Source organism: Eulemur rufifrons, chromosome 8, assembly GCF_041146395.1.
Source record: "Eulemur rufifrons isolate Redbay chromosome 8, OSU_ERuf_1, whole genome shotgun sequence".
Lineage (NCBI taxonomy): Eukaryota > Metazoa > Chordata > Mammalia > Primates > Lemuridae > Eulemur > Eulemur rufifrons.
In genome coordinates, this window is record NC_090990.1 from 93,880,561 (window position 1) to 93,893,071 (window position 12,511).

At 36.3% G+C, this 12,511-nt stretch overlaps 1 protein-coding gene across 8 annotated transcripts in view; it reads right to left on the bottom strand.

Moving 5' to 3' along the window:
* Nucleotides 1–407: 407 nt before the first annotated feature.
* The window catches only part of UAP1 (UDP-N-acetylglucosamine pyrophosphorylase 1), a 30,013-nt gene continuing 17,909 nt past the window's right edge, over nucleotides 408–12,511 (bottom strand). For 3 of the 8 annotated variants that reach the window (XM_069478415.1, XM_069478416.1, XM_069478417.1), the window contains 5 exons: nucleotides 10,670–10,863; nucleotides 9,463–9,603; nucleotides 8,415–8,603; nucleotides 3,324–3,390; nucleotides 1,749–2,328 (listed from right to left, as the gene is read on the bottom strand). In XM_069478415.1, the coding sequence (XP_069334516.1) occupies nucleotides 2,236–2,328; nucleotides 3,324–3,390; nucleotides 8,415–8,603; nucleotides 9,463–9,603; nucleotides 10,670–10,863 (684 nt within the window). In that variant the 3' untranslated portion in view covers nucleotides 1,749–2,235. Of the gene's footprint in view, nucleotides 2,329–3,323; nucleotides 3,391–6,956; nucleotides 7,008–8,414; nucleotides 8,604–9,462; nucleotides 9,604–10,669; nucleotides 10,864–12,511 lie in introns of all 8 variants that reach the window. The other 5 variants (XM_069478412.1, XM_069478413.1, XM_069478409.1 and 2 more) reach the window with 4 other exon arrangements.

The window sequence follows — 12,511 nt, forward strand, 5'->3', positions numbered from 1 at the left end:
TGCATGACTTTTCCTTGCCTCTTTTTACCTGGATAAGTGAGCTCTGACTACACCATGATGAATCATCAAGAGGAAACACTGGTGATAGTAAGTTAGGGTTAGAACTGAATTCAAAATTACCAATAACAGCCAAAATTTCTGGGAATAAAAGGACTAGAAATTGAAAATGGAATTTTTTGTGTACCTTCCAATAGATGTCATTATTATTAACTACTTTTTGGGCATGAAAACTGGATCAAATTTGAGAGGCAAGAGGGAAATTGAGGAAGAAAAATCAAATATTCAGATAAAACACCCATTGGGCTTATATGTTCATTTGTGACTATGAATAAAGTTATCAAATCACAATAGGTATGATTTCACCAGACTCAAAGTGATTATTAACTCTCACATAAATTCTACCACACTATTGCCAAATGATTCTCATATTTTTGTAAGCATTTTACCCAATTCTGCATTTTTTGAATTTATAACAATTATTTCACAAGGACTCATAAGATACATAATGCTATATATAACCTTATAACTTCACAGTTCAGAGGCTCTCAGACTCTTTGTCCTTAACTATCCAAGGTTCTCTTGTTACTGCACCTCTCCAACACAATCACCACCACAAGCCCATGCTTCCATTCCTCCCTTTCCCTAGCATTACTGGTATGATCATAAAGATAGGGAGAGAGGAAACAGCAAGTGAAGGTTCAGGAAAAAAAGATGAATCACACCATTAGCACCATTCAGAAGCTAAAAATTCTGCAGTTCTGTTCTCACAATCCATTTGAAGCTCATTCCAGTGAGAACTCAAACTTTATAAATCTTTTTGAAAAATGGAATGGATAACAATAGCAAAATTGGGCGGTTATCAAAATAAAACAAAACAGAAAATATGCTAGATGAACTACTTAGGTCTTAGTAAAAAAAAAAATTTAGATGGATATCAATATCATATGTTCTTCAAAAAAAAGTGATCCTTAAACAAAAGACCCACCCATGACATCCTATCTTGTGTTAGTAAAAAATAAAATTTATTCATCGCTTCTCTAGACATAATTTTTAGAATATTTCATTTATCCAGATGTTAGTTTGTATACTTTTGATCAAAACTTAAATGTTATATAAAATGCATTTGAAAGCTCAGTATTTTCATGCAAACTAGTGTAGACACAGAGAAACCTTACTAATGACCAATGATCTATGGCTCATATTTAAAGAACCACCTTTGTCTTTTTGCTGGAAAAAAAAAAACAAAAAAAACTGTAATGGTAGTGGTTAACTTGGCTGAGGAAATCCAGAAACCATATTCTTTTGGATTCCTAAGTACCATCAAATATTTGAGCAAAAGAGAGTAAATGGATGATCTAAAATAGGGTTTCTCAACCTTGACATTGACATTTTAGGCCAGATAATTCTCTGTTGTAAGAGACTTCCCTGTGCATTATAGGATGTTTGGTAACATCCCTGGTCTCTATTCATTAGATGCCTGTAGTACCATCATACCCTCCCAGTTGTAACAACAAAAAACATCTTCACACATTGCCAAAGGCCCCTTGAGGGGAAAAATCATCTTTAGTTGAGATCCCCTATTATAAAGTGATAAGAAGAAAAAGTCCGAAGTTAGATATTCATTGAAAAAAGTTCTATGACTCTGTAACCTCACAGAACCATCAATTCGTTTTTATGCATTATCTTAAAGTTTCTCCCAAGTTTCGTATTTTCCCAGTGGAATAATTTCTTCAAGGTGCAAATGACACTCCAGAGACAAGAACGTAAGTTTGTTTTATTGCCCAATTATTTTCTTAAAAAAGTTTAATGTTTGATAAAATAAAACAAACTTTTAGTACCATAGAAACCTTTTGACATGTACAATGACTTTAGTACTATATACAACTTGAAAAACAAGTGCTTCCAGCTACAAGTAAAGTGATGTTGAACATCCTGACGATAGTTAAGCTGTAGGAAATTTCCTGGATGGCCAATGTTTTCCTTGGTTTGGAAAAAAAATTATACAATTGAAAAATATAAATAAGACCTTCAATGAGTTGAGAATCATAAAAATGCCACCTGAAGTTCAGTAATCTGAATCTTGGGAAGTTTGTAGTAATTACAAGAGTTCAACAGGTAAAATGAAACCCTGTGGATATTCAAACTTCAGTCTTCCAGGAGAGGTCCTGTAAGTTCACAGTTGGTCTATCAAAAATAAAAGCTATTCCTATTGTGGTAGAACTTGATATCTGGGGTTCATATACCATTTTTCACCAGCTCATGGACTCCATTCTCATCAATAATTAAAGGTGCATGGAATTCTTTATCTGCCACGTAATCTTCTAATCCCTAAGAAAGGATTGAAATGAAACACAATGAGAAAATTGGTGGGTGGGCACTATTCATGCTGGACTTAGTGGCTGTAATAATGATTTAAAGCATGAATGCCTAAAAGTTAGATTGAGATGCAGAATTTAAAAGTCAAAAACCTATTTAAAATACTTTTTAAACTAGATTTAATGACCGATTTATGTAAGCATAAATCAAACAAGAAATTATTCTGATTATAATTTCTAAAGTTAATATGATCATATTCTTTTCCCATAATCATCTCTCAATATAGTTAACTTTCCAAGCAAGATAGCTGTCTCTGAAGCTACAACTAAGCAATACTGACAAGGATCTCCAAAAAAATATTACGTAATTACAATAGTAGGGACCCCTGAAATCTCCAGGTTTTAAAAGTGACAGAACTAAGTATATGCACAAAGTAGAGCCTTTGAAAGAAAAATTACATGCATTAGAATGAGCCAGATGATTTACCTAAATAAAGAACAAAGCTATTCTATTTTAAAAGTCTATTGTATTTCAATGAGTAGGTGAAATGGACTAGATACAATGGATTTCTGTTAATTGCAACTAACCCACTTGTGGGATAGATGCAAAGCCATGCAGGAATTCTCAAAGAGAAGAATTCAGAATAAATGCAGCTTCTCAGCTTGACCCCAGGAAGGACTCCTCGGGGCAGGGCTATCAGAAAATGTGACATCTTCTCTAACGGCAACTCTACCTAACCATAAGACAACACCAGAATCTTACTTTTAAAAAAAGTTTTGTTTCATTTTTAATTGACAAATAATAATTATATATATTTATGGGGTACAATGTGATGTTTCAATGCTGTATACATTGTGGAATGATCAAATCAGGCTAATTAACATATCCATCACTTCTAATATTTATCATTCCTTTGTGGTGAGAACATTTAAAATCCACCTTTTTAGCTATTTTGAAATATACAATACTTTGTAAAAGAATAGGGGGAAAAACCAAAGCAAACTTACTTCTCCAGCATAGGAGATAAGAGGAGAGATTTCACACTGGATTGGTACATCATTGGCATCCTTCAAGCTAAGGAAAAAACCAAATATGTGTTAAAGATTTTGCTTCCCATGTTACTTGCCAGAGTGAAAGTACACACCATATTTTCCTCTGAGAAGCTAACAAAATTCTCCTAGTTAAAAAAAAAAAAAAAGTGGAATAGATACTACTCAAATCACTAAATTCCCTGAGTATTAAGTAAACATGAAATGCTTACTTAAGGCCAGAAAGACACCATTTGGAGCAAGTGCCCATAATTACTAGTAGCTCTTTACAGCACTTCACCAGTTTTATACACTATCCTCTAATGTACATCTCACTTTTTTACCATTTCCAAGTTCCCATTTGAGAAAGGAACTACTTACTGAGTTTACACTACATGCCAGGCCCACTGCTAGGTGTTGAATCCTTCATATTTCATTTTAATCCTCACCACGGCCTTGCAAATTAGGTACTAATGTTGACAGACATACTAAAGCCGTACTATCCAATATAGTAACCAATAGCCACATGTGGCTACTTAAATTTAAATTAAGATTCTCAAAATTAATTAAAAATTTAAAGTTCAGTTTCTTAGTCCTAGTAATCACATTTCAAGTGTTCAGGAGCCATGAATGTCTAATGACTACCAAATTGGACAGCGCAGATAAAGAACAGTTCCTTCATTACCGGAAGTTCTATTAACATTAGATAGTACTATTCTAAAGGTCAGTTAAATTATTTCCCAGTACATGTTTTTCTGTATAACCCAAATCTTCTAGATTAACTGAGCTGATTTATTCAATGTTTCAAAGTACTTCTGTTTCCAAAATTCCTTTTTTAGAGACCCAAACCAGAATGCATCCAAGCAAAGGCAAGGCCGAAGTCACCATTAGCTTCTTCTAGGTGACAATCTAACATTTATAGTCATTTGCAATCCTCAATTTCTAAATTATCTAACACAAAAGTCAATAAGTAGTGTTTTAAATACATTTACAGTCATTAGACCTCTGTGTTACTTGACATTTCAAGAATCTTACCAATAGGATACAGGGCACACAAAAATCCAGTGTTTTGTCAAACTGTAGCTCTTCGTTGCTTTCCCAAGTATGTAGTCTCAAACTTTTGTGAAGTCAATAAAATCAGAGGCTTCTGAGTTCAGCCACCGGTCAACCTTCCTCCATATCCCATTCCAACTTACGTATCCTGCTACTTTCCACTCAGTCCAGGCCAGTCACACTCTTTGGATTATTCCAAGTCATCCTCAACTATGGTCCCTTTGACTGGTAAAAACCATGCCCATCCTCCAAGATTTAGCTCAAACCTAACTTTTCCTTGACGGCTGCATTTCATAGTCACTGCTCCCATTGATTTGTTCATATAAAAATAATTTATCAGATAACTGCTAAGTCACTGCCTCCTAGAGTGCTTATCATTTCTACCACACATTGAGCACACAATCACATACCGCCTGACAATGTTAACTTTTATGTATGTGCATCTTGAACTGCCACATTGTTAAGAAATGATTTATTCCTCTTGTGTAAGATGCTTCAGCACCTAGGATACTAACAGCACCTGTAGGCCTATAAGCAGGCTCACCAGTGCTTGTTGGCTGAATGAATAGTAAATGAACTATGAGGGTAGACAGATGACAGACTAAAGGACAAAAGAGAAGGCACAGGCTGGGTACACATTGCTCCAGATATGAGCCAGGTTCTATCACAAGAAACCAAGAGGTCTAGTCCAGACCTTCTGGGGGCAGCTCAAAGTCATACTATTAATAAACAAAATGGGAAAATGGGGGCCCACCCCATTGATAAGATGTATATAACCCAGTCCCATCTCAATCCCTAAAGGATTCAGTGTACCAGGATCCTGAGGAACACATACTTAGCTTCCCTGAATATTCCCTGAATATTCCCTGAATAGCTTCCCTGAACCTTCCATTCTAAGTACCACAAAGATACCCAAAGACACTAAGAAAGTCAACTTTAGTAAACAAAGTTAGATGCCCTGAAGGAGGATAGACAGAAGCTACCATCACCAAATGTAAAATCTCAGGATACAGGCCAATTAGCCCAATAACACTACTGCCCCCCAATTCTTTAGCCAAGCATCCTTTTGGTAGCTAACACTATTCAATATGCATTAAGGTGAAAAATAAAGACAAGGTCATTTATCAAAACTCAGCAATCTCGTTTCCATTCTTTCAGAATATCTCCAGTTTCCTCCCTCTTTTAGACAAAATACTTCCTTTTCATCTCTCACTTGTAAGTAATCTTTTCCAACTGTCTGAGGACATCCTTTGGTGCTAAGAGTTTCAGCAGGAACTATTCCTAAGTCCATGATCTCATTTAGGGCCAGACTTTAATTTCAGTTTAATTATTTTACAAATGGCTAAAATGAAGTAAATTGGAAGGGGACCAAAATAGAAGAAAAAGACATTTGAAAAACGTTGTAAATAATGTTAACAACTTTCTGTATGTTAACTAAGATAGCTGGATGCTGTTTTTGGCTGTATAATTAAGACACTATTTCACTTTTAGGTTAAAAGCTGTGGTTCAATGAGAAAGAAATTTAAGGTCAAAGTTTTATTTCTTAAGTTATAAAAGCAGCTTGCTTCCACATATTAAAAATGGATGAGACCAAAAGTGACAAAGGGCCCTGCATCCCAGTTCCCATAGCATGAGGGGCAATAGTCATCTATGGCTCCTAGAAGAAACTAACCAGATCGTCGAGTGCACTTCCTTATCTACAGGGCCACATCCCAGAAACACTCCGTGGGGCAAAGAGGAGTGGCTCAGACAGGAAAAAGCACATGCATGACACTGACATCAGTGCTACTCTGTTTCCGAGATGACTTCCATCTCCAGATCTGTTACCCTGTGCACTTTCCCAAACTATCTTAACAACTTAAAATCCAAGCTAAACCTAATAACTCTCAAAGTGTAACAAGAAGATCAAGCTGTCTCTTTAGCTACAAAGATAATGGCTTTTTCAAAATCTATCAGCACCCAGATGAGAGAGGGCATATGTTACTTCTAACTAAAAATGACCTGCTGTTAAGACAAAGAGATTCTTTAGAAGATAATAACTAAAATCAATGGACAGTGACCAAAAAGGAGAGCTATTAGTGTGGGAATAAATCAAAAGAATAGTTTTCTCAGTATTAAGAGCCATCATGTATGTCAGGAACAGTTAGCCTTCATACGGACAGCATGTATCTAATTCAGTAAGATACATCCTTAGAATGTTATTATCATCTAATTTAAGCTTATGCTAAAAGGTGTAAGTTGAGATCCAAATTTACTCCCTGGCCTGTAACCTGCTCTGGATCTTATCCATCATCTGTAAATTTGTCACTGAGGGCTCTAACACCTATGGTCGGATTCTTTAGTAAAGCAGCCCCCCATTTCCAGCATGCACTGAGCTTCTGAGTTAGTGCCATCCAGAAAGAGACCTGCCACCAAGTAAGCAGTGAGCCCCCACCAATGATTCAACCGTCCTCCTCCCTCCAGACCCCCAAAAGGCAGAGCACTAAACTACAACGCCAGTTAGTACAGAGGGAAGCACAGCCCCATCACCATGCACTGTAGGCAGGCTAGTATATTTACTTGTAATTGACATCAGCTGTGATGGTCTCTGACTCCCCATTTGTAGCACTGCTATGTGGGAATAAATAAGCATTAATGGGAATGGAAACAAATCAAACAATAACAATGAAGTGGAGTCATAGAATATACTTGACTGAATGGCATGTATTTATGCTAAATCATAAATTTGACACAAGAGACCTAAAGGGGTAAAAAAACAAACTCAATGGCTAAAGATGAAACATGAGGACAATGTGACATGCTGCTGAGCAAGCTTGTTGACAATACAGAGCCTGAAAATGGCCTTGGACTGGGAGACAGAAGCTACCGCTCCTTCTTGTAAAAAAGTTTCGGACCAAGAAGTTGCAATGTCCAATGTTCTAATATTTATTCAGGCATTCCTGCAGCCATCCACTGTATCCTTTAATGATAAAATTAAATGACAAAATGCTTTTACACAAGTACAGAAACAATGGATGATACAGAAGGGGAAATTCTAGGTGCCAATGAAGGTTTCATCATAATAAATAAGGTTCTTCTTTTTTTGGAGACAGAGTCTCACTCTGTTGCCCAGGCTAGAGTGCCGTGGCATCAGCCTAGCTCACAGCAACCTCAAACTCCTGGGATCAAGCAATCCTCCTGCCTCAGCCTCCCAAGTAGCTGGGATTACAGGCATGCGCCACCATGCCCAGCTAAGTTTTTCTATATACATTTTTAGTTGGCCATATAATTTCTTTCTATTTTTAGTAGAGATGGGGTCTCACTCTTGCTCAGGCTGGTCTTGAACTGCTGAGCGCAAATGATCCACCCTCCTTGGCCTCCCAGAGTGCTAGGATTACAGGCATGAGCCACTGTGCTTAAAGGTGCTTATTTTGAATTTGAATAGTTACAAGTACCTACTTTTTTTTTTAATTTCTGAAAACGGAAAACATTTCTAGAGTCTCAGTATTAGTGAATGTGACTGCCATTCACTTAACTTCTTTGCACCTCCCTCTAATCTAAAAGGGCTATGATGAAAACTGTGATGGGCCTACATCTCGCAGGTAGCCTGGGGCTGGCAGGGCTTTGGGTGGGTCTCATAGATGGTTCTTGTAATGAGGCGACAGATGACTTAGGCAGCCACAACCAATCCTCTGTGGCTGAAGGACTTGCCCTGTGGCATAGTGTGTTGCTAACGGGCTTTACCCCTATGGCATACAAAAACAATTATCTTACTTAGTAGGAGACCATTACGTAGTAGGAGTCATTTCACTGCCATGGTGGGGCTGTTTCCAAAAAAAGAAGAGATTTAGAAGAGACTCCTCTTCAAGAGGATGTATCATTATCTTTGTAATAGCAAAGCTGTTGTTATTCAACATCAGGAACTGCCCACACATCAACATGTTGCTTTTTTAAAAACAATCTAGGAATATATCAGAGAGAGAGAAAGAAAGAAGTCCAAGAGAGCATTTATACAAAAGAGAGAAGATACTGACTTACCGGGGAATTGCTGGAAGGCGAGAGCCATTTTCATCTATGAAGTGTCCCCCCGCATTGAGGACCCAGCAATGATGAAGGGACATCAAAGCATGCCTTGCAGTAGTAGGGTTGTCCTTTCCATTCTGACTGTCTGCATTCTTTAGTGGGGAAAACTCATCTTCCCGTAATACTTCATACACCACAAACTTCCTAGAGTGAAACCATACAAAGACTTCTTTATTATGAAATTAAAAAAAATACATAAATAGCCTCTGACTCCTCCCTCTATAGCTAAGCCTTTGGTCTTCAAAAATAGGCTCCTCTAACCCTATTTCAAATGAATGCTGAATAAAATAATGCTCATCCCTGGACCCAAAAAACGTTGAAATTTTCTTTTACAGTGTAAAATGAGAAATCGTTTCCATTTCCAACTATAAAACACTTCCTTCTTGTGCATCAGAAAGATTAGAAATCCTAATGCACAAAGATCACATTGGTATCTGTGCTGGGTAAAAAAAAATAAACAAAGATCACATTAGTATCTGTCTTGGGTTTTAAAAAAAAGGCAAAAAAAAAGATGATTCATAAATATAGGGAGATTAATTTTACACAGGTAATTTTTCTTCTGCATTTTCCTACTGCCAAATTCTCAAATACAAATCAACATCAAATGTGCTCTTTATAGAAAATGATATAATCTAAAAAACATGTTTACTGAAACATCTACTCACAGGGTAGTAAGATATCCTAAATACAAAATGGGTCAATTCTTTATCTTCATCCTTTTAATCTCTCAGTCAAAATAAATGACCTTAACAACTCTGCAAGAGACCCGGGAACTAGTCGATAAAAAGAAAGATGTTCTATTAGGCAACTCAGACCATACTCCTGGAGTGGTGGTTTTATTCCAGAGAATGATAATGCATCTAGACTCCACACTCATGATCAAAATGTCGTATCTGAGATATATGCTAGCAGATGTTTCCTGCAAAGAGTTTCATGCCTATCAGAATAAAAAGCAGCATTTCAAGACATTTTTAAAATCTTACTGGTGCTATTCAAAACATACTTTGCAAACTGGAAGATGTCAAAGACAAATTTTTCCATCTTTATTCCGTTTGGTTTGTCTGGCTTAATTAACTGCCCTTGGGAATCCACATATGGAATCTTCTTTTGAGCCACATGGTGCTGTAACTGAGGTTCATAAACACTAAGAAGTAGGGAGAAAAAGATATAATCACTTTCCAGATTTAAAATGCTAGAAAATCTGATAACACTCAGGAGCAAATGCGCAACAACCAGAACTAAGATTTTCAAGGTGAGGAGCACATGCTAAGTTTCATTTCATATTTAAATAATAAGTGAATAGGTTTTTCCAGGTTCATTTCCTTATTTTTAAAAAAATCAAATAATAATTTCCACATTAAAAATACACACTCCCCATATCTCTCTCATAATTTCTTTGTCTTTTATAAAATGTCCTAACTTGCCCAAATCTCTTCAAATATGGGATAAAAAGATGAGTATTAAAAGTTGTTATGAATTAATAACACAGCTACAAATGACATAATAGAATGGGAAATATTTTAGAACTGGAGTTGATATTTTAAAGTAAAGCTTATTAACTTTGTAAAAAGTAGACAGTCATCTCGAATGTCTAAAAGCCACCAAGTCAATCAAAAAGCAAGAATATCCTTCATTTTAAAATACGGTGAGATAAAATAGCTCTTATTTCATCCTTTGGGGCACCACCAAGCTGATTTTCATGCACCTCTCAAGTTCTTTTTTTTTTTTTCCCCACTCTTTAATGTACTAGTTCCTAAATGCCAGCTGAACTAGAGTTGTATGGGTAGCTTTTCAAAAAATACAGATGCTGCAGATCTACCTCCAGAAATTCAGATTCAGCTGGTGTAGGGTAAACATCTATATTTTTAAAAAGCTCCCAGTTGTAGAAGAGAATGTTTCATTTCTTATTTTTCACTTCAACAGAACCTAGCACATGGTTGAGTGATAGGAGGGTAAGAAGAAAAAGGAGAAATGCTTTGGACTCCAGTTAATGCACTGTGGAGTGGGCTCCTACTAATCCCCACCTCATGGTATTAATATATCTTACTGAAACAATCACAGTGTGAGATAAATGTTCATTTGATAAAAGTGATCCTCAGAAAGGATGAATTCTGTGGGATATGGACTTGGGGGAACTGCCTACTGCTCAAGTGACTTAGTTTCTGATTAACAATAAATACAATTTTAAAAGGTTTCCATTTTGTTCGTACTTGACAACATCTCTCAGAAATGGTATGGTGAAGAAATGGTTGGCAATGTTCCCCGCATTGAATAGCAGTCGTCCATCTGAGCTTCGTTTCTGAGCTGTTGCCAGAGAAATCTCACTATATTCTACCACCTGGTACACTCCATCCACTCGGCAAACCACGCCAACTGGTTCTGTTGGGTTTGTTTTCTCTACCACCTGCCCAGCAAGGAAAGACAACAGTAAAGGAAGAAATTTCATTAAATCCGTCTTTGGAGATCTGCCATTGTCAGAGGCCACATTTATAATTTTGTTTGCATTATCTTTAAGGCAAGAAGAATCCTTCGACAATCAACTATGCACCTTTGTATACTTTGATAGACTTACTTTCCAACTGGAAATGAGGTATGTTATCTCCTTCCTACGTATCACCTAACAAAACCATGGAGTAGAAATTCCATCACATACATATATATATAGCACAGAGGAAGTCACATTGGCCGGGGAATAATTAAATGAGGAGTCTATATCCCAGAAATATCTTGTATTTTTTATTATTTAATGTATCCTTAACCACCCTCAATTACTTGAGAATGAAAGAAATAAAATTTCTTTGAGTTTCACAAGACAAAAGACATAAGGAAGGCATTTTTGTCTCTCTTTCTATTGCCCAAATCATTACTTCATTTGAAAATAGAATTTAATTTTCCTTCATGAATAAGGCATTTTCATTGTTTTTCAGGGACCTGATAAGAAGAAGCTTTAGAGCAGGTAGGTCACTGGGCTGCCATGCCAACTTTAATCAGAAAACCTACCCATATTTATCTGTTTTGCATACTAGATTTTGTTTGAAATAGGAGATTCTGTACTTTTTTAAAAAAAGTTTGAAAACCAGTGATTTGATAATTTATCAATGGCTCTGTGCTGGTGGGGGATCTGAGAAAAGAATGTATCAAAATCAGAGGGAAAATGTAAAAGTACATAAATTTAAAAAACTTCACAGGTGATTCTGACATGCTACCACCATAATCCTACACAACACTGACCTAAATTATGTAGAAGAAAATTATGAAAGAACTGAATTCAGTGCACTAAAATCAAAGTTCAGATGAGATGAATATCCAACAGAAGTATCAATCAATAAAAAATATTTGAAGTTATTATTTTTTTGTCCTGTACAGTTATCAACTGAGCATGCTTCAAAGTATTTTTTAAACATCTGTCCCCAATTCGACAAGTCTATCCTAAGCATACATGCAATATAATTTTGTTCAGCAACTGATTTCTTAAAATAAATACAGCCAGTAGCAGTTTCTTCCAGACAACGAAAGCCACTGTTGAGAACTTGGTTTACACAGCAATTAGAGATACAGGCCTTGAGTCTAGCTGTGGGAGGCAGGGCTACTGGATAAGTAGCCTGCTGTGTAGTTTCACTGTTTGCCACCTGAAAGGAACACAGTATTCAATGAAAAGAAACTTTCTACCAAGGAAGTAGATTAAACTGGAGGAAAACATTATACAGCAAAATGATCTCACCCAATCAGACGCTTATTTGCAACTCTTATCTGTCAACCCATCACCACCTCTTTCTTCATGTACTCTACCATGGGTATCTTACTAGACAGGGAATTTTAAATAGATTCCTCTCATTCCCCTTTTTTTAAATGCACACAAGGTTTATTTTCCAATTACCTCTATATACTCCTACTCTGAACCAGCCATGGAAAATAAAAATAAGCATATTCACATTTTACATTTCCCAAAGGTTTACTTCTATGACAACTATGAACCTCCAAATATTACAGAAGTCTAAATTATAGAATAAAGAATTTTTAAAGTACATGAAGTTGGAAATCAGTTTATATTA